This window comes from Coregonus clupeaformis, unplaced genomic scaffold (assembly GCF_020615455.1).
Source record: "Coregonus clupeaformis isolate EN_2021a unplaced genomic scaffold, ASM2061545v1 scaf0558, whole genome shotgun sequence".
In the NCBI taxonomy this organism is placed as follows: Eukaryota; Metazoa; Chordata; class Actinopteri; order Salmoniformes; family Salmonidae; genus Coregonus; species Coregonus clupeaformis.
The window spans coordinates 44,251-66,198 of record NW_025534013.1 but is presented as its reverse complement, the minus strand read 5'-3'; the positions used below and the strand labels follow the sequence as shown (position 1 = coordinate 66,198).

General features: G+C 43.5%; 2 protein-coding genes across 4 annotated transcripts in view; one reads left to right on the top strand and one right to left on the bottom strand.

Annotated features, from left to right (window-relative positions):
* The window catches only part of LOC121548315 (ankyrin repeat domain-containing protein 11), a 124,596-nt gene extending 112,897 nt beyond the window's left edge, over positions 1 to 11,699 (bottom strand). For all 3 annotated transcript variants that reach the window (XM_045215929.1, XM_045215931.1, XM_045215930.1), the window contains exon 1: positions 11,271 to 11,699. The gene's annotated coding sequence lies outside the window, so the exon portion shown is untranslated. The remainder of the gene's footprint in view (positions 1 to 11,270) is intronic.
* Positions 11,700 to 15,410: 3,711 nt separating this feature from the next.
* Positions 15,411 to 21,455, top strand: LOC121559461 (paraplegin-like). Its single transcript, XM_041872706.2, has 17 exons — positions 15,411 to 16,107; positions 16,264 to 16,366; positions 16,451 to 16,543; positions 16,666 to 16,907; positions 17,525 to 17,664; positions 17,835 to 17,937; positions 18,029 to 18,154; positions 18,251 to 18,413; positions 18,546 to 18,719; positions 18,936 to 19,060; positions 19,155 to 19,257; positions 19,432 to 19,542; positions 19,660 to 19,775; positions 19,937 to 20,093; positions 20,173 to 20,336; positions 20,473 to 20,550; positions 20,721 to 21,455. Exons 1-17 carry the CDS (start codon positions 15,892 to 15,894, stop codon positions 20,934 to 20,936), a joined length of 2,430 nt encoding a protein of 809 aa, XP_041728640.2. The 5' UTR covers positions 15,411 to 15,891; the 3' UTR covers positions 20,937 to 21,455.
* The last annotated feature ends 493 nt before the right edge of the window (positions 21,456 to 21,948 follow it).

The window sequence follows — 21,948 nt, the reverse complement described above, 5'->3', positions numbered from 1 at the left end:
CCCTTCATAACAATCCTCTCCACTATCATTCTGTGCTCATCCTGCCTCGCTCTCTCGCTCTCTTTAAGGGCACACACATTCAGATTAATACACGTTTAAGCTCGAATCGTATGTCAACATGATGTTCCTTTTTCAGATTAGAGGGAAATCAATGGTGACATCCCAAAAAGACAGGAGAACAGCATGTCTACGGCTGCGGAAAAAAAAGCTTTAGCCTATTTAAAATCTTTGTAAAGTTGCAGTGAATCTGTCTTTTTAAGTGGTAAGAATCAGTATCACACAGCAGTGTCAAATGAAAAGCGAAGAGCTCACAGCAGCTGGCAGACCGACTATTCTGGCCTGAAGAGTAATAGTTAATTTCTATTTCAGAATCCAAGTCATTGCATATGTTATCAGCAGCACCATGACCCCTTCTAACTTTCCACTGCCAGTAAACACACACACACACACACACACACACACACACACACACACACACACACACACACACACACACACCCCGAGAGTCACACACATACATACTAAAAGGCTGCAGCATCCCAACGAGCACAGATGAATCTTTGAGGTTGGAGCATGTGTTTGCTAAAGAAGTGCTTAAAGAAGTGCACGCTGCAGAGGCTTTGATCACACAGATGAAAAAAGAGATGTCTCCACCTCCTGCCTTACATTCCAGGTGCTGCATACCTGGCATTCTCTCACTGAAGGAGAAGTCAACTTTCACAACAGCCTTCTTTCACACAGAGAGCATTTACATGGTGCAGAGACACTGTAGGAAACCTACGACTTGGCAAACCAAGCTTGGCAGAAACAGGGGGGAGGGAAAAACGCTAGTACCGCATAGCCCCTCCCCCAAACACAGACACGCTAGTGTGTGTGTCACAGTGATTTACTCAATGAAGGAAATGAGGCAAACAGTGAGCTCCAACGCCCTTCACTTCCGGTGAACAGCGCTTCCTGAAGAACTCGAGCTATGCATAGGTAGAGTGCCTTGCCAACTGTGTTAGAGTATAGCAGCACCTTCAGCAGAGACACTAGCTAGCTAGACCATCCTGAGCAGAAAAGTTGATGGGTAAGGTTGTTTGTAGATGTGACTTCAAGTATCGATTTGTAAAAATACGTGTTTTTTTGCACTAGGTAGCTTTAGTCGGCTGTACCTGCGTCAAAAGTCCAGTATTTTTCACCCTATAGCTTGTTCTCCATCTTTTTAAATAGTGAGACAACATGTTTTCAGAACTTATTTCCATGACTGATCAAAACTAATTTTCTCATGCTCTCTCGTGTCTATGCAGCAGACATATAGTGAGCAATATGTTTGGAACATCAAATCGCAATAAATAAAAAAATCGAAATACATATAGAATTGTGAGAATCACAATACATAGTATCGTAATATCTTATTGTGGGGTCCCTGGCAATTCCCAGACCTAGTCGTTTGTGTGGTATGGGTGTATGTGTGGTTCAGGAGGGTGTTTGTTTAGCTAGCATGACTGTGCATGACATGGCCACACCTGGCGGTGCTGGGCCCAGCCAGGAATGCAGATAAGCATGACTGACTGACAGCAGGGAGAGGGGGCGCAGCAGGCCTCGACCCTGTGAAGTTTCTCAGTGGGTGGCTGGTCAGCACTCTTACTGCACGTTCAAATGCTCCAAAAATAACCCTGTTACGCGCAATTGAATAATTCATTATGTAAAACATTCATAATAGAACAGCAATAGCCTTAAAATAGATTTCAACGTGGGCCCTGCAACTGGAATGGTTCTCTAAAAGTGCACCAAAAGTGCCACATGAAATTGAAAACCAGCTATTTCAGACCATAGGATTATCCAAGATTTTCAAAATCTCCCGTGGTACGTTCAAAACAAGACATTATTCTGAGAAATTAGCATGGAATTTCCAACCAAAAATGGTGTTGGAAGCAACCCCTTGCATACATAATCAGCAAGTCATAAATTGTTCTGTCCTACATATATACACACACTAGCAAGATAAGGCTGGCGTGTTTCTATAAAAAGCAACACTACCGAGTGGAGTTTGACACACGTAGGACAAATAATGAAAGTAGGCCTACATTTGGCAGTAGGAGCATTAGTGTCCACACACATGCATGATTAACATTCTCAACATCTAAACAAGAGCATGATGACTATCATGATAACCTAGATAGTAGTGATGGGGGCGAAATTAAGTTACTTATCAGAATATTAATTTCCAAGTATGGATTTTGCTAGGTAGCATTAGCTAGCGCTAGTCAGCTGTTTCACAAGGCTGTAGTAGTGACAGGTTAAGACATTGGCTCCAATCTAGGTTTTGCCTTTAGAATGAGAAAATTAACAACTAAGCACGCATTTTTTTACTTCTCCCATTGACTTGCCTAACCCTAATTTGGTTTGTCGAGTCGATGTTGCGCCTCAGTTTGAAAACTCAGTGCTAAAAAGGTGTTTTCCCCACGCAGACCATTCCAGTTAACTGCAGGAGGTACAGTGCATTCTGAAAGTATTCAGACCCCTTGACTTTCTACGTTACAGCCTTATTCTAAAATGGATTAAATACATGTTTCTCCTCATCAATTTACCCACGATACCCCATAATGACAAAGCGAAAACAGGGCTAGAATTTTTTGCAGCTGTATTCAAAATCAGAACAGAAATACCTTATTTACATAAGTATTCCGACCCTTTGCTATGAGACTCCAAATTGAGCTGAGGTGCATCCTGTTTCCATTGTTCATCCTTCAGATGTTTCTACAACTTGATTGGAGTCCACCTGTGGTAAATTCAATTGGACATGATTTGGAAAAGGCACACACCTGTCTATATAAGGTCCCACATTTGACCGTGCATGTCAGAGCAAAACCCAAGCCATGAGGTCGAAGGAATTGTCCGTAGAGCTCAGAGACAGGATTGTGTCGAGACACAGATCTGGGGAAGGGTACCAAAAATTATGCAGCATTGAAGGTCCCCAAGAACACAGTGGCCTCCATCATTCTTCAAAGAAGTAGTTTGGAACCACCGAGACTTTTCGTAGAGCTGGCCGCCTGGCCAAACTGAGTAATCCGGGGAGAAGGGCCTTGGTCAGGGAGGTGACCAAGAACCTGATGGTCACTCTGACAGAGCTTCAGAGTTCCTCTGTGGAGATGGGAAAACCTTCCAGAAGGACAACAATCTCTGCAGCACTCCACCAATCAGACCTTTATGGTAGAGTGGCCAAGCGGAAGCCACTCCTCAGTATAAAGGCACACGAAAGCCCGCTGGGAGTTTGCCAAAAGGCACCTAAAGACTCTGACCATGAGAAACAAGTCCGAAACCAAGATTGAACTCTTTGGCCTAAATGCCAAGCGTCACGTCTGGAGGAAACCAGGCACCGCTCATCACCTAGCCAATACCATCCCTACGTTGAAGCATGGTGGTATCAGCATCATGCTATGGGGATGTTTTTCAGGGACTGGGAGACTAGTCAGGATCGAGGGAAAGATGAACAGAGCAAAGTACAGAGAGATCATTGATGAAAATCTGCTCTTGAGCACTTAGGACAGACTGGGGCGAGGGTTCAACTTCCAACAGGACCACGACCCTAAGCACACAACCAAGACAACGCAGGAGTGGCTTCGGGACAAGTCTGAATGTCCTTGAGTGGCCCAGCCAGAGCCCGGACTTGAACATCTCTGGAGAGACCTGAAAATAACTGAGCAGCGACGCTCCCCATCCAACCTGACAGAGCTTGAGATGATCTGCAGAGAAGAATGGGAGAAACTCCAAATACAGGTGTGCCAAGCTTGTAGAGTCATACCCAAGAAGATGACGCTGTAATCACTGCCAAAGGTGCATCAACAAGGATCTGAATACTTATGTAAGTGTGATATCTGTTTTTATTTTTAATAAATTAGCAAACATTTCTAGCAACCTGTTTTTGCTTTGCCATTATGGGGTATTGTGTGTATTGTGTGATGAGGAAAATGTTATTTTAACCAATTTTAGAATACGGCTGTAACGTAAACAAAACGAGGAAAAAGTCAAGGGCTCTGAATACTTTCCGAATGCACTGTATGAGACATTTCAGGAAAAACAGGAGTATCAACCAGCACTGCAGCCAGCAGGTGTTGACAATCTATAGACTCAAACACCACCAACTGGTTTTAAGGACAGTTGGCTTGGCTGCAAGAGGAAACAGTATTTGGGTGCAAAACAAACTGAAGCATGCTTTAACCTTAGAAGGAACTATGCAAGGCGATCTCACCAGTCAAGTGAAGGTACCCACTGTGCAAGCAGGACAAACCTAAACCTGTCCAAACGAACAGCTCAGGGCATGTAGAAAAAACACCCAACCAACCCTACACAAGTCACAGGCAAACCCATCCCCCACCAGACAGAGCCTCCAAATCAGTGTCACACTTCACAAAGGAGCTCCAAGCAATCCTGGAAAGCTAGCTATATCAACCTAGTCATGTGACACACTGGCCCCATTTGTCTGAAACACAGTTGTCTATCAAACCCTAATGAGTAACAGAAAGTTCCTGTGTGCAGGCTTAGTTTAACATCCAAGATCACAGTGTGACACCCATTAGAACTGGCAATGGGAAGGACTGAATGCAATGCATAACAACAACCAGAGTATAGGCTAATGGAAACAAGCCAGAGAATATGGTGGAAACAATGTGATGAAAGAATCACGTAACAAATGTGTGGTTAAAATACATTGGCAATGTGCAAACCACAAAAGCAAACAAAAACTTCAGCTGCTAATTGTTGTAAAGAGATTGACCAACAAACAAACTCCACAAATCAAAGCTTGGTTGTATAAAAAAACTAAAATAATAGCTGAGTAGTAAAAATGTCCTTGGTGGTCAAAGGAGGGTGCTTAGGGCCTTTGTGTGATGTATATGGCACCACGGCTAGTGAAAACAAAGTGTCACAGCCCCGTGGTGGACGTCCTCTTTGGTCTTTGCTTAGGTATGCTTTTCAGTCACGCACTACCCCATCCCCCTTCCTGTCGCTGCATTTCAATGTAAATGGACCGATTGAATGACTGCAGCTGCCCCATCAAAAGGACAGCAGAGCTGAAGGCCCCAGTGATTGAGATTCAGCCAGGCCACGCTCCCCCACCCACCCAACTCATCACCAAAAGGAGAGGGGAGATACGAGCCCACAACAACCCACAGGAAATTCAATTCTCTGGCACAACTCTAGCAGGCAGCCTAAACGCATTTTTAAAATGGCAGTCCTTCTCCTCCCAAGCATTTCAAACGCTGGATAAAACCCTGCTCACTTAGAACTTGAGCAGCTGAGAGAGAAGAAAAAAAAGTATGAAACATTTAAGAGTGAGGAGGAGTAATTGAGGCAAGCGATTCCATGTGAGCTGAGTTTGGTCTCTCTCCACCCAGACAGGACAGAGGACACGTCAGAGCTCTCCTCTTTCAGGGGCTCACAGGCAGTGACTGAAGAACTGGCCGGCCAAGCCAGCTACCAAAGGACATTCTTAGTGCCACGTATGGATAATACATCACGCAGTGCTAAGCACATCCAATCAAAACACCAACTGTTGTCTTCAGCTTTCCACACCCTCCCCTTGTGATTGTGATCCTTCCCAGCTCACATCTGCCCACGTTAGCAAAGCTGTAACCTCCCCCACACTTGACACAGAAACTGCTCTCTCATACAAAAACTTCTTGAACATAAAGTGCTGGACTTTTTGGGAGGAAATACACAAAAGTACAACAGCATCCACCTGTAAACAAGGAAGCAAAAGCCTATAATTGAAGCTTTTGCTTCATGACATAATGTTTGGGGGGAAATGTATTGGTCTCTGAAAAATAACACTGTGCTTCTCACCTTAAAAGCAATACCAAAATGTTCTGCTTCAAGTGTGCCCTTATCAAAAGATCAAAAGCAAAACTGTTAAAAGTTAGGTTTTAAAACTGCAGCAAACCAGAGGAGGGGAGACCCGTTCCCTTTGATCTATAAGAGTCAGGGAATAAATATTATTAAAAGTGCTGCAGTGGAAGACGTGAGCAAAACCTGTGACCAGGAGAGGAGGCATCAGACACAGGACCTTCAAAACTCCAAATGAGGCATCCCTGTCCCTGGGGCAGAGCAGGGAGAATGGGACACAGCCATTTTGTTATTTTTTGTTTGTGTGGAGGGAGGGGGAACGATTTCAAAGGGGTTTAAATGGCAATCGACAGTCCAGAGAGATTGCGCTAGCTGGGAGAACGCTATAAAATATTTACACCGCAAAGAAAAAAGGGAACACAAGAGAAGCAGGAGTAGACATCCTTGTTTACAGACAGACCAACACTCAGCACTGGGGGAAGAGTTTGGTAGGAAGAAACCAGACCGTGTGAGGACTTTGAGCTGTATTCTCCCTGTGCCTATACAGGAAGGGGTCTTCTTTCCCATTTCAACTAGAAAAAGTAGGTTACCTCAACAACAGGCACCCTACTGCTGCTTATGTCAGGCACTGTCATTATGGTGGACCCAGAATGTTGCATCAACAAAATGTAAAAGCGAATGCTAGCCCCATTCTGTGGACACAGAAGATTCTGGAACACTGGCTATACCCTAATACTGTCCACAGTATTGGTGGAGCCAGCTACATGACTGGGTTTATCATTAGCTCATAACATAACAAAACCTTCCTTCCCACATTCAAACATGTGGACTGGAACCAGAGTAAACAAAAAAAAATTGTGATTCAAGATCCAACACCTTGTCAGAGCTGTGACTCAATCCAATGGAAACAGTTGCCTGGGTATAAATATTGTTAATCTGTAGGTGAGCGGTTTCTCAGCAATGCATGCCACAACAAGTGTGGGGCCAATGCAGCTACTGCACACTGACCTCAGGGCCAATGTGTAGAGAGGATGTGGTGGGACAGACCACAGACAGTCACAGTACTGATGTTTTGCTGTGTCTTTCCTGCACCACAGGTTAAGATAGTCGCACAGAGCAGCAACATAAACACAGATGGAGGATGTACAGACTTGCGGAAGCCTTGCCACTCTTGCCTCTACACAAGACATAACACGCCAAACTGAGCAAGGCCGTCCAATCCAGACTGCCAGAGAGGCATTGTGAGGGACACATTGTTCCCCACTGCAATTTATATTTCTGCCCGTTATTAGCCAGCCTGCCATTGCTGAAGGTGTCACGTTACACACCGTGTAGGCAGGAGAGGGCACAGAGGGACTATGTAAAATAGTGGCACTGCCATGACCACAAATGGGCTAATGCTCAGGAGACTTGGGCCAGGACACAACAGGAACCACGGTCTCTGAACCGGAGTCAAAGTGGCTCACTTAGGCAGCTGAAGACCGGGCACACCGGATGGCTGCCTTGAACAGGAAATCGTTCTGAGAAATCCCAGCTCCCAACACAGCTCCTGACCTCACTGACCCAGGCAGGACTCAATTTCCTGTCTCAGGCTTACACACTACAACAGGACACTGGTGAAAATCTCCATCTTGGCTATAAAGTTCTCCAAAACCTCACCCTAAAGCTGAAACTAACAGGAGAGTTTACCAAGTGGATACATCGCGTAATATGTGTTGCACCAGGTACCAGGGCTACTTATTGTATAAAGTTGATTTAATACATCCAACACAGAGCCAAGTTGTATTTACATCAAAAAAGAAGAGGGATGTAGTTGCAAAATAACTACAGAAACTAAGACACACGAAATTGGGGCTTCCAACGTCTTGACAAAGGTGGTGGTGGGGGATTACATGCATTGCTGCGTCTGCAGTGAATTTCAATGTGAACGCCCCCAACAAGCTGAAGAGCTCAGAGTATCTCTGTAAGAAAATACAGCCAGCAGCTCCACTGCAGTGTTTTCAACATCACTGATACTGCACCAAAACGTTATCAACCACAGTCTACTCCAAGTACAGTGTCATTTGTTAAGAACCATGCTTATCTTTTCATGCTCTCCCACAACCAGAAGTCAAAGCCTTACTATTGTGACTTCTTGTTGATTTGAAATGTTCATACCATTCCACAGCCACTCAAATTATAGAGCCTGAAACCAATGGCATTGGGACTACTATAGGAATTAATTCGAAAACACTGCACACCTGTATTACTTTGATGACAACCATAATGATGCTCTTGTTAGGACAGAGTAAATGACACATTTCACAGTAACTGTTACTACATTACAGTAAAATACTCTAATCAAAGTACCAATCCTGGATCCATGGAGCATGAGTCGACTAGGCAAACAAACACATTGCCAAATCAAGGAGAAGTCCAGCAACTTGAGAGCACTAACTTATTATGATGCTAGTCTTAGCTGATCTCACCACTGCATTACACATCAACATAACCTATTATTTCATCCCATCTTGGTGTCTTTTTCCACAAAGAAATAAGCAGATGAGTTGTCTGTAATAACGTCACTGGCAGTGATATAGTATTCCCTTGAACACATGGTGTTATTCTTTTTTTTAACAACAAAATAGATAAATCGCCTGAAGATAAGTGTAGGCTATTACACAGCTTTTCAAATACAGTTGGGAGTATATCCCAACTACCTATGCAACTAAATATCTAACTATAACATTAGCATGATCTGTAGGTCCACAAACTACTCGCAGGCTAGTTTGCCACGCTTTTCGCCTAGATTAACCCTCCTATTATGTTGTGGGTCAATTTGACCCGTTTCCACTTTTGCGTTGTCTAAAATACTAGTTAACCACTCTTTTTCGCCATGAAATTACATGACTTTTCCTCATTTAGGGTCATGAACCTAACTGCAAAATGTGGACACACTGATGTGTTGTGGAATGTCTGTGTACATTTTGTATACAAACATGATGTTGTGGGTCATTTTGACCCGGAGGCTTTCATGTGTATATATATTTGCACAGGTGCAAAACAAAAAAGTGTCTGATTTATTTTGTTTTGACTGGTCCTGGTTGCACTTTTAGAATTGTGTTTGGGTTAAAAAGGGCTTTCCCAAGCTTCTCCTCAGTGTGAGAGCAGCAGGTCCCTGACACAGACACTCAAAAATGAGCTCCAAAAGATTTTCAATCAATGAAGTCTTATCACAAATTCTGGACCGTGACAGTGAAAAAGAAGAAGAGGTTTCAGAGACAGAGGATATTTCAGAGATAGAGGACAATGCTGTTGATGATCCAGATTTTGTCTTCATTGAAGAGGATTCAGAGGAGGAGTCTGCCGTACCATCCCCTACATCAGATGAGAGACAGAGCATGCAACAAGCATCATCAAGAGAAGAGAAGACATGGAAGTCTAAAGATGGTCATATTGAATGGTCACCGTCACCACAACGAGGTCAAGGTAGACTCTCAGCTTCCAATGTAATAAAAATGGTTCCAGGACCTACACGATTTGCTGTCACTCGAGTCCATGACATACAATCAGCTTTTGAGCTCTTTTTACCCCAAGCAATAGAGAAGATTGTTCTGGACATGACCAACTTGGAGGGGAGCCGTGTGTTTCAAGAGAACTGGAAGCCACTGGATCGGATTGACTTGCATGCATACATTGGATTGCTCATATTAGCTGGAGTCTACCGGTCAAACGGAGAAGCAACGGCCAGCCTGTGGAATGAAGAGAATGGAAGGCCAATATTTCGGGCAACAATGTCTCTACAAGAATTCCACATAATTTCTCGGGTGATTCGCTTTGATAACCGTGATACCAGACCGGGTCGACGTGAAAGAGACAAACTAGCTGCAATCAGAGATGTATGGGATAAATGGGTGGAAATTCTACCGTTACTGTACAATCCCAGTCCTCATGTTACAGTTGATGAACGCCTTGTTCCATTCAGAGGACGTTGTCCCTTCAGACAGTATTTGCCAAACAAGCCTGCAAAATGTGGCATCAAAATATGGGCAGCATGTGATGCCACATCAAGCTATGCATGGAATATGCAAGTTTACACTGGGAAGCCACCCGGCGGAGTGCCTGAGAAAAACCAGGGGATGCGGGTGGTGCTGGACATGAGTGAAGGGCTGCAAGGTCATAACATCACGTGTGACAACTTCTTCACATCCTACCGCCTTGGTGTTGAACTACAGAAGAGAAAGCTGACCATGGTTGGAACAATCAGAAAAAACAAACCTGAACTTCCCAGTGAGCTTCTGAAAATGCAGGGCAGAACTGTGCATTCCTCTAAATTTGCTTTCTCTGAAAATGCAACTGTTGTTTCATACTGCCCAAAGAAGAACAAGAATGTTCTTGTAATGAGCACAATGCACAAAGATGCATCGCTGAGTGCAAGAGAGGACATCAAGCCACAAATAATACTGGACTACAATTCCACCAAAGGAGGAGTTGACAATTTGGATAAAGTCACAGCAACATATAGTTGTCAGCGCACGACTGCCCGCTGGCCTTTGGTGATTTTCTACAACATTGTGGATGTGTCTGCTTACAATGCCTATGTCCTGTGGACTGAAATCAACCAGCAATGGAATGGTGGCAAATTGTACCGACGCCGGCTTTTCCTAGAGGAGCTCGGCAAAGCTCTCATCACTCCCAAGATCCAGAGGAGAGTCCGGCCTCCTCGGTCGACAGCAGCTGCATCTGCCGTCCAGAAAATTCAAGCTGGACCATCAACACATGCCTCCAATCAACCAGAAATGGATCCAGTGGATACAGGCAGTGGCAAGAAACGGAAAAGATGCCAGCTCTGCCCCCCTCGACAAGACAGTAAAACAAGCACCACTTGTGTAGAATGCAATAAATACATCTGCAGAAAGCACACACACACATTGTGTTCAACATGTAGAGAGAAAGACTGAAGGGATAATATGGACCAATAGGGGGGGAAAAAACCTACTTGGGGAAACTGAAAAATCTTGTTTGTGAGAAAGGAAATATGTTTAACAAATAGTTCTTAAATATTGTTTAAAAAAAATAAAAAGTATTGTATTTCTTCTTTCTGAAATGTCTGATAAGACAAAATAAAGTTGTTTCTGTTTTTACTTAATTCTTTGACTGTCTTGAGTGTGTTTAAACTGTGCGGGTCAATTTGACCCGTAACATAATGGATGTCATTTTTTTCCAGCAAAGCACAAGGGTTAAGACCTTACTTGCCATCTTGCTAGTTAAACGCGTACGTAGTTAGAATGCTGGGGGGGTCAACTAGCTTCATAACACATTTCTTCGACTCGAGCATGAAGCCATGTTATCTAGTTAGCTAAACAGCTAAGGCTAACGGTATAACTATCTAAAATATCTAGTTCGCTAACGTTAGTAACCTAACAAACACAGCTAGCTAGCCAACTAATGTTATTGCGTCTTACCTTCGACAGAATCTGTGTTACATCGACAAGCTTATCGGCGATATTCCTGTCCGATGCTTGTTTTTCCCATTTGAGGCCCTCTGGTTCAGCAATCTGCCGTCCGTAGACATCCAAGAAATTTTGCAAACATCGCAGTTGAAAATCCGACTACTGGAAGCTAATGTTAGCAAGCTAGGCTAGTTAGCTAGCTAATATTTCTAGGCTAGTGCTAACTAGCTTGCTAATTCCTGAACACCAACAACCGACAGAGAAAGCTTAAGATCTTCTCGAAAACGTTCATGGAGAATTTGTATTTTGTCACCATGGTCTGAAATTAAGCTTCGTATGCTCGGTAATCAAAACTGGAGCCTTGAGAGGTAAACTTAAAGTAGCTAAAAACGATATTTTGTTTCGGCTTAATCTTCTTTAACGACCCCTTGCAAACTGTTTCCAGACGGGCTTTGACTTCGATATGGGGCTAAAGGAAAGAGGCCAAATGAAACACTGATTGTGATTGGCTTTTGAATGTAGGCGGGTACTATTTGTGCAGCGATGAAACTGGCGCCATTATGGATCAAATCAATGTATAAAATCTACATTGATACAATAATCTGAAGGCGCGAACATGGTTGACCGATTACTTCAGTTTCCATGGTTGGGGACCCATTTCCATTATACAGTTGGGAGAGCAAGCAAAGGAAATGGAGTACGATGGCTGGGTGCACTTGATTTACCTCGCCCAGCGTGATGGAGTACGATACCTCATATCGTATTATTATTATTCACGTGAACAAATGTATTATTGCATACTTAACTCTTATCGTAGTCCTACTCATGATGTCAGTAGAACCAAAGCACATTTACAGGTAACTAGCACCCTAGTCTGTCCCAAATGTCCAGATCACAGGACAGGTCTGAATAGCCTATTTCACTTCAAAACACTTTTTCTCAGTGCAATTATCGATGCATGATTTCTTACCATTACAACTAACTACCAACCAACTACAATCTCAATATCACAACATTGTTGTTGTTGATGATGATGATGACCTGTGCACACTTTGAAAGTCAGACAGGTTTGGGTAATTTGGTAATGCATATCGATTGCACCCATTGAAGAGCGGCCTCTGCTGGGCGGCAACATGACCTGCACGGAGATGTAAGAAGAGTTATCATTGGTTAACATATTTATTTTTCTCTTGAATCTGTTTTCTCATTGGCTTATTTAAATGTTCGTCACGATGATGGGGTGGGCCTTTATTTTGCCTCTCAAAATTTGTTTAACGGTCCTCTACATTATTAAATGGACATACAGGTCGTACTGCATGCGTTTAGGAGTTCCATAATTTTTTTTGTGTGTCACATGCTTCGTAAACGACAGGTGTATTTACTAACAGTTTAAACGCTTACTTACGGGCCCTTCCCAACAATGCAGATAGAAAGAAAATGGAAAAAGAATAGTAAATAGTAAAGTAAAACACAAAATGTAACAATGAGTAACAGACTCGATGTGCAGGGGTATGACGTAATTGAGGTAGATATGTACATTTAACTAGAAATAAAGTACATTTTAGTAATTTAGCAGACGCTCTTATCCAGAGCGATTTACAGTTAGTGCATACATTATTTTTTATACTGGCCCCCCGTGGGAATCGAACCCACAACCCTGGCGTTACAAACGCCATGCTCTACCATCCCTGCCGGCCATTCCCTCCCCTACCCTGGACCAATTGTGCGCCGCCCCATGGGTCTCCCGGTCGCGGCCTGCTACAACATTGCCTGGATTCAAACCAGGATCTCTAGTAGCACAGCAGTGCCTTAGACCACTGCGCCACTCGGGAGGTAAACAGTAGCAGCAGTGTATGTGATGAGTCAAAAAAGTTAGTGCAGAAAGGGTAAATGCAGATAGTCTGGGTAACTTTGTCCCCATGTGCAGTTGCAAACCGTAGTCTGGATTTTTTATGACGGTTTTGGAGCAGTGGCTTCTTCCTTGCTGAGCGGTCTTTCAGGTTATGTCGATATAGGACTCGTTTTACTGTGGATATTGATACTTTTGTACCCGTTTCCTCCACCATCTTCACAAGGTCCTTTGCGGTTGTTCTGGGATTGATTTGCACTTTTCGCACCAAATTTTATTTTTAATTTTATCTCTAGGAGACAGAAAGCGTCTCCTTCCTGCGCGGAATGACGGCTGCATGGTCCCATGGTGTTTATACTTGCGTACTATTGTTTGTAGAGATGAAAGTGGTACCTTCAGGCGTTTGGAAATTGCTCTCAAGGATGAACCAGACTTGTGGTGGTCTACCATTTTTTTCCTGAGGTCTTGGCTGATTTCTTTTGATTTTCCCATGATGTCAAGCAAAGAGGCACTGAGTTTGAAGGTAGGCCTTGAAATACATCCACGGGTACACCTCCAATTGCCTCAAATGATGTCAGTTAGCCTATCAGAAGCTTCTAAAGCCATGACATCATTTTCTGGAATTTTCCAAGCTGTTTAAAGGCACAGTCAACTTAGTGTATGTAAACTTCTGACCCACTGGAATTGTGATACAGTGAAATAATCTGTCTGTAAACAATTGTTGGAAAAATCACTTGTGTCATGCACAAAGTAGATGTTCTAACCGACTTGCCAAAACGATAGTTTTTTAACAATACATTTGTGGAGTGGTTGAAAAACGAGTTTGAATGACTCCAACCTAAGTGTATGTAAACTTCCGACTTCAACTGTATTTGGTTAACAATTTAACTAATCAGTACCACTATTCGGTTAACTATTTAACTAATCGGTACCGCTTGCCGTGCGGTAGCAGAGAGAACAGTCTATATAATAATAATAATAATAAATAATTGGTCATTTAGCAGACGCTCTTATCCAGAGCGACTTACAGGAGCAATTAGGGTTAAGTGCCTTGCTCAAGGGCACATCGACTGATTTTTCACCTAGTCGGCTCGGGGATTAGAACCAGCGACCTTTCGGTTACTGGCACAACGCTCTTAACCACTAAGCTACCTGCCGCCCATATGACTATGTCTATGTCTATGACTTGGGTGGCTGGAGTCTTTGACCATTTTGAGGGCTTTCCTCTGACACCGCCTAGTATAGAGGTCCTGGATGGCAGGGAGCTCGGCCCCAGTGAAGTACTGGGCCGTACGCACTACCCTCTGCAGCAGCTTGCGGTCAGATGCCAAGCAGTTTCCATACCAAGCAGTGATGCAGCCAGTCAAGATGCTTTCAATGGGGCAGCTGTATAACTTTTTGAGGATCTGAGGGCCCATGCCAAATCTTTTCAGGCTCCTGTGGCATGACCTCTTCACGACTGTGTTGGTGTGTTTGGACCATAATAGATCCTTAGTGATGTGGACACCGAGGAACTTGAAGCTCTCAAACCGCTCCACTTCAGCCCAGACGGTGTGAAAGGGGACGTTGTCATTGATTAGGCTGTATTAGGCTACCACAGAGTATATAATTTTTGGTATTACCTTAGTCTACCAGGCTATCAGATTTTCTCTGGTATTTCTTAGGCAGGGCAGCTTTTACAATCACAATGTCATGCACAAACCTTTATGAACAATAACAAAACTTTCAAAGCTGTTTCACCATGATTTTACTGATAAAAGATGAGTATTGAGGAATGTTCTATTTTCTAAATATAAACACAATGAGTGCGCGATGCAATAGCTAACTCTGGTGGCTACTTTTGTAACTACAGCAAAGTACATTGAGACTTTATTTAGCATACACGAGAGGCAGATACAGTAAAATACAATATTGTATCAGCGCACACGCACATTGCCAATAATACGTGTATTTTTGTATTTTCTTACAGTTAGCATCTATTCTATGTGGCATTTTTATCTCAAGAAACGTGTTTGCTGGCTGGGAAAATCCTGCGCAGGTAGGACGCTCATGAAGCAACATCGTGACATGATCAGACAAGGGTCAAAGGGCAGTTCAGTGCTGCCTTTTCTCTATATATCTATGATATATATTTACTGACAAATTATATATTTTCTGTAAATTGAAATGTATGTCTATCTCAGCGTGAATATTGAATCAAATCAGATAAATAGATGCTCTTTGATCAAACGAAATATAGCTCTCGGTGTTAAAGTTCAGGGTTTCACAAATACTTTTTAAGTGCGTCAGGATATGTATGTGCTCATTTCCTCTCGTGGTCAGCTTAACAAGGAATTTGACCCATTTAATTCACTGACCTTGCTGCAATGATACAAATTCCTTACCAAAACAGAATAATGGGTACATCTACATTCCAGAGCATATCAGAAGATTTGTGAACGAAACCTTGTCGTATAACATACAGAGACAGTTGTACATATGCTGAGGACGGATCAGTGTGAGGAGTGATATATCTTTAATGTAGCAAACCATCTTTATTATACTTGTCATGTTGCATAACAACAGTTAGCTAACTATCTAGTTAGCTTATTTGATAACAAAATACCGCGCTGACCACTGCTGCAACCTCAAGATCGAAAGCCCATTGTCATTTAATTATTGAAGCTAGCTAGCCAGGTAGTGAATGCACTGCTAATGGTGACCATGTCAGTTTTATTAGCTAGGCAGCTGTACTGTAGTTGTAGCTAACCTGTGCGAACGTTAGGTAGCCTAGCTGGCAGGGATATGGCAGCTCTGCGACGTGCCAGTTCTTGTAGCAATTACAAGACCATAATATGGACCGTGTCAGGACGCAACAACTGTCAATTTGTCAACAAGCGTCCAAACAACGATGGCGTCAAACTGCAGCAATCGACATGTATGAACTGTAAAAGATTATCAGGCTCACTTCGTCCATTTGCGACTCAACCACATTATGGCCTCAACCCTGGACTCATTCAGGTTAGTAGCCTGTCTTTGTTTCCACCATGACAATAGCCGACTGTCATTCATATCACAATGGTCATGCCACTCTTCTTTTATGTACTGTAGCTACTGTACCTGTGAGTAACAGGAAAAGGTCCTAGTCTAATGTTATGTTACCACTTCTTTCTCCAGCATCTTCTACACAGACCCATGAGTCCCAGATTGACAGCAATAAGTAAGCTACTGATCAAGAACAACTTGTTCAAAAACCCTGTTGGCCTGTGGAATATTTTAGGTAAGCAGCCACCCCACCCAATAATTCGAAGTTGGTCTACTATTTTCCAGTCTGATGACACTGACTAGTAACCTATCATTGCAGGTTCCACAAATTATTTCAGTACATCTCAGTCTAACCAACAAAATAAAAAGAAGAGTGATGGACCTAAGGGGAAAACTCCAGAGGAAGATGAAGGTTAATAAGAAATGTCAACGAAGCATTGCATTCAGGCTACAGTCCTTTATATTAGATACCTTGTGCCATGATGACACAGGTGAGTTGTTAGCTGCCCCTCTTCATTCCCCATTGTCTTTCAGAGGAGAAGAAGCGGCGGGAGCAGGAGGATCAGATGTACAGGGAACGTCTGCGCACTCTCTTCATCATCGCCCTCATCATGAGCGTGCTCAACTCCATCAATACCAGCGGGGGAAACATCTCCTGGAATGATTTCGTCAATGAGATGCTGGCCAAGGGTGAGGTGTCTCGTGTGCAGGTGGTCCCTGAGAGCGACATCGTGGAGATCTACCTCCACCCTGGAGCAGTCATCTTCGGAAGGCCTGTACGTTCCTTTTCCTCATTCTAGAATCTAGACACTGATGTACAGTAGATCAGAAGGGTATACTACAAGCAGAATCAAGGGGTTAACCAGCTAACTTGCCAAAATATTTGGATATATTTTTATTTTTTTGAAAGATGAGCTTGAAATGGGCATGGTCTAACTGATTCAACAAATGAAAATGTATATCTGAGTGCGGCAGGTAGCTTAGTGGGTAAGAGCGTTGTGGCAGTAACCGAAAGGTCGCTGGTTCTAATCCCCGAGCCGACTAGGTGAAAAATCTGTCGATGTGCCCTTGAGCAAGGCACTTAACCCTAATTGCTCCTGTAAGTTGCTCTGGATAAGAGCGTCTGCTAAATGACTAAAATGTAAAAAAATGAAATATCTAAATTTAGCTTTTTAATGAACCAGAAAATCAATTGTTATTTCTGGTTGCTTATCAATGTTACCTGGCTAACTCATTGATCCCACTACCCCTCAGCTTTTAGAATGTTGATACATTCTATCCCCACTTTAATGTTGACGTGATGGCCATGTCACCTATTTATAAGCACAGGTATCTAGATGATGTTCAGTGAAATATCCCCCTTAACATGCTTCCTCCGTCCGTCTGCGTGCAGAGGCTGGCTCTGATGTACCGTATGCAGGTGGCCAACATTGACAAATTTGAGGAGAAGCTTAGAGCTTCAGAAGAGGAGCTGAACATTGACGCCAAGGACAGGATACCAGTCTCCTACAAGCGCACTGGCTTCTTTGGAAAGTGAGTACCTGACTCTCAACCAACAGATGCATCTGTGACCTGATCATGCAAGAATGAATATCACATGCATGCCATAGTTAGGTAACATGTAATCTGTTTATAACTCAACATGTAATATGTGTTTCCATGGCATTGGTACAATACTGCTTTTGTCTCTGTTTCTGTCACAGTGCACTTTATGCCCTTGGAATGGCTGCCATTGGGGTGGCAATCCTGTGGTATATCTTCCGCCTGGCTGGCATGGGTGGAAGAGAGGGCGGCTTCAGTGCATTTGTAAGTAGGGGCCGTTGAACTGTTTTTCGTTTACTAGTGGTCTTAGCCATTTTGTTGTGTTTCTCATGCTCATCTGTGATGTGCTCAACAGAACCAGCTGAAAATGGCCAAGTTCACTATCGTGGATGGCAAGTCTGGGAAGGGTGTACGTTTCAAAGATGTGGCAGGCATGCATGAGGCAAAGATGGAGGTGAAGGAGTTTGTTGACTATTTGAAGGTAAGAGGGCAAATGTAAAGAGGTGATTTGTGTGATGGTTATTAGCAATGTAACCGGTTCCTCAGTGTCTTACGGACCCCTGATCTCTCTTGGCAGTGCCCAGACAGGTACCTCAACCTGGGGGCCAAAGTCCCCAAAGGTTCCCTGCTGCTGGGGCCCCCAGGCTGTGGAAAGACTCTGCTGGCCAAGGCTGTGGCCACAGAGGCACAGGTGCCCTTCCTGGCCATGGCGGGCTCTGAGTTTGTAGAAGTGATTGGGGGTAAGATTTACACTGCTCCCAATCAGAAGTCATATCAGTAATCAGTTGTATGTATTGAAGTTGTCCAAAGAAGACTGCAAGGTGGACAACGAGTCAAAGCAATAATAAAGTGTATTTTGTCTGTAAGTGCAGGCCTTGGTGCTGCCAGGGTGAGGAGTCTGTTCAAAGAGGCGCGTGCCCGAGCCCCTTGCATCGTCTACATAGATGAAATTGATGCTGTGGGAAAGAAGCGCTCCAATAACATGTCTGGCTTCTCGAACACCGAGGAAGAGCAGACCCTCAATCAGCTGCTGGTGGAGATGGACGGTGAGGAGGGGGTTTGTTCTGAGTTAACCGAGATTAGGGTTACACAAATAGTTTTCCACTACTTCGTTACGGTTATCAATCTCTTTATCATAACTGACATGTGAAGGTTGAAGGATTTTTTGGGGGGGGAACATAATATACATATCACATGTATTTTTTGGCTATTCAAGAACGTTGTTTGTACTTGTGTAATGTTTATTATCATTCTCCCAATAGGAATGGGCACTACTGACCATGTGATAGTCCTGGCCTCCACAAACCGGGCGGACATTTTGGACAATGCTCTCATGAGACCAGGGAGACTGGACAGGCACATATTTATTGACCTTCCCACTCTGCAGGTACAGTGCCCTGTCCTCTGAAAGTATCTATGTCCAGAAGATCTCCAACGTATTAAGTATGCAGGAGCTGTTTCCTTCTTCTTGTGCATTTCAGGAGAGGAAGGAGATCTTCGAGCAGCACCTGAAGATACTAAAGCTCACCCACCCAGCCAGCAGTTATTCCCTGCGTCTGGCAGAGCTCACCCCAGGGTTCAGTGGTATGTAGCACATGGCTGAAGTTACTCTGTGGGTCTCTTCCACACACACACACAAATACAGACTAATGGCACCCTGCTATAAAGACTCACCTTCTTGTATGCTGTCGCTGAACATAGGCTCACAGTTTTCAGAATACACTGATGTATTAATGTGATTGTGCGTTACTCTCTCAGGGGCAGACATTGCCAATATCTGTAATGAAGCAGCCCTGCACGCTGCCAGGGAAGGCTACAAGTCCATCGACACCTTCAACTTTGAGTACGCTGTGGAGAGAGTCCTAGCCGGTACGAGCTCATGACGATCTCTATGAATGTCTGCCACCATGGAACTCAACCGACAAAGTTGTTGTGGTAGAGATTGATTTCTGGTCCCTTATTGACTTTCTACATTTGTGTGTACAGGAAGTGTGAAGAAAAGTAAGATCCTGTCCAAAGAGGAGCAGAGGATTGTAGCGTTCCATGAGTCTGGCCATGCCGTGGTTGGATGGCTGTTAGAGCACACAGAGGCACTCATGAAGGTGACACACCACCTCCATAGCTGTCTATCCACTACTGTCAGTGTGTCGTTGCTCAATGCGATATTGTTGAATACTATGGATAAATGAACAGGACCAAAAACATTCTAGATGGCCATATATTGTACAATAGTGAGATATTCACTGGATGTCTTGTTTGCCAGGTGTCCATTGCCCCCAGAACCAACGCTGCCCTGGGCTTTGCCCAGATCCTGCCCAGAGACCAGTACCTGTTCTCCAAAGAACAGCTGTTTGAGAGGATGTGTATGGCTCTAGGAGGAAGAGCCTCGGAGGCCATCACCTTCAACAAGGTCACCACAGGTAGGGCGCCTGACCGTTCATCACAACATACACACACCTATAGCATTCAGTCTGTGAGACATGTTGGTCTCTGCGCTAGGTGCCCAGGATGACCTGCGGAAGGTGACTCGTGTGGCCTACTCCATGGTGAAGCAGTATGGCATGTCCTCCAGTGTGGGTCAGGTGTCCTTCCCTGAGACAGAGGAACAGGGGGCGGTGGGACGCAGGCCCTTCAGCCAGGGCCTCCAGCAGCAGATGGACCACGTAAGTCTGCACCCGCCCAACTACACTTTAGAGACGAAACAGTACGAGTAGTAGATTCCCCTGTTGTAAGTTAACCTGTAGTTCTGTTCATTGGCGATAACCTTGTGAAGTATGGCTTGTATTTTGGTTCTTGCAGGAAGCTAAGCTGTTGATAGCACGTGCCTACAGACAGACAGAGAAACTGCTTCTGGATAACAGAGACAAGCTGATAATGGTAAGACCCTCATTCCACATTTGTTAGCCACATTTTTGTGTGATATACAGTGGATTTGTGGTGTCTACATAGCTACCATCTTTAAACACTCATCATGCTTTGTATTCCATTGTCAAACATAACTTTGCATTCACAGTTGGCTAACAGTCTTTCTCTGTGTGTATTTTCAGTTGGCCAATGCTCTTCTGGAGCGGGAAGTGATGAACTATGAGGACATCGAGGCTCTGCTGGGACCCCCTCCCCACGGGCCCAAGAAGATGATCGCCCCTCAGAGCTGGATCGAAGCAGAGAAGGACAAGCAGGACACAGGGGAGGATGATGAGCCACGCCCACCTCCTCGTAGGAAGGACAACGATGATGAACATCTTAACCTGAGGCCTGGATGACCCGGTCAGTCTCAACACTCCTCCAGTGTATAGGAGGATCAGAGCGCCTCTCTGTGTGGCTGCAAGTTTCCAGTACACCAATCACTATAAACAGTTAAGTGCCACCTCACTTGCTTTTCCTGGTGGAGATCAGTTCAGTTTGTTGATCAATGTCCATTCACTACAGAGTAAGGAGTATCTGTTAGTATTAGGACTGATATTGCTCAAGATATTGGTGAGGAACAGTGAAAACTTGTAGACCTTTCAGTTCCTTAGAGGGAACATTTGGTGGGACTTTTTTAGGAGTATTTCAACCATACGCAGAGTAAGTAGCACTTATAAGGATGCTTCTGTTTGATTAACTTGGTTTGGGTCAGCCTAAGCATGGCGTAAGTGTTGTACCAATAAAGATTGTTTATTGCTGCAGTGGATATGCAGTTAATTGTATTATGGGCAGAATCCTATTGTAAAACTGTGATTTGCTCCAAAATCTATGTGATGCTCAGGTTTTTTTTAAAATAAAGCTTTATTTAAACTGTCCTTGAGTTGTCGGCGCCATCCTGTGTTCTGTTTACCAAACTTCAATATGACTTCAAGCAATTGTCCTCTATTTTTTTTGTATTATAAATTAATAGTAATGAGACCACTGCTTTGAAACATTTGTATGTATTTTATTATGTAAAGATGTCAGTAAAATCTAAATTGTAAATAATTTATACATGTCAATCAAGAAAACAAAAAAGTCACATCCAAACCATTGGTTCTCACAGAAGTTTGAGCATTGCATTATGTTGTAAAACTGTCCACCAAGCCATATCTCCTCAAATGTTATGGCATTTGTTATTGGCTTCAAATGTTATATCAATTGTAGGTGTAAAAAACTTAAATGGGAGGAGATTTAACAAACTATCAAACAAGTGTATAGACCTCCACGTAGATTTTGATTTAGGAGGGAAAAAACAAAAATAAAGATATTAATGGAAAATGTATGCACAAAATATTTATATATATATATAAAAAAAAAAGGGAAAAC

Excerpts from the sequence above, each read along its gene's own strand:
- LOC121559461 (XM_041872706.2), top strand. The coding sequence starts at position 15,892 with ATGGCAGCTCTGCGACGTGCCAGTTCTTGTAGCAATTACAAGACCATA. Across the intron at positions 18,155-18,250 it reads AGTTTGTTGACTATTTGAAG|TGCCCAGACAGGTACCTCAA; the intron begins GTAAGAGGGCAA and ends CTCTCTTGGCAG. Across the intron at positions 20,337-20,472 it reads TCCAGCAGCAGATGGACCAC|GAAGCTAAGCTGTTGATAGC; the intron begins GTAAGTCTGCAC and ends TGGTTCTTGCAG.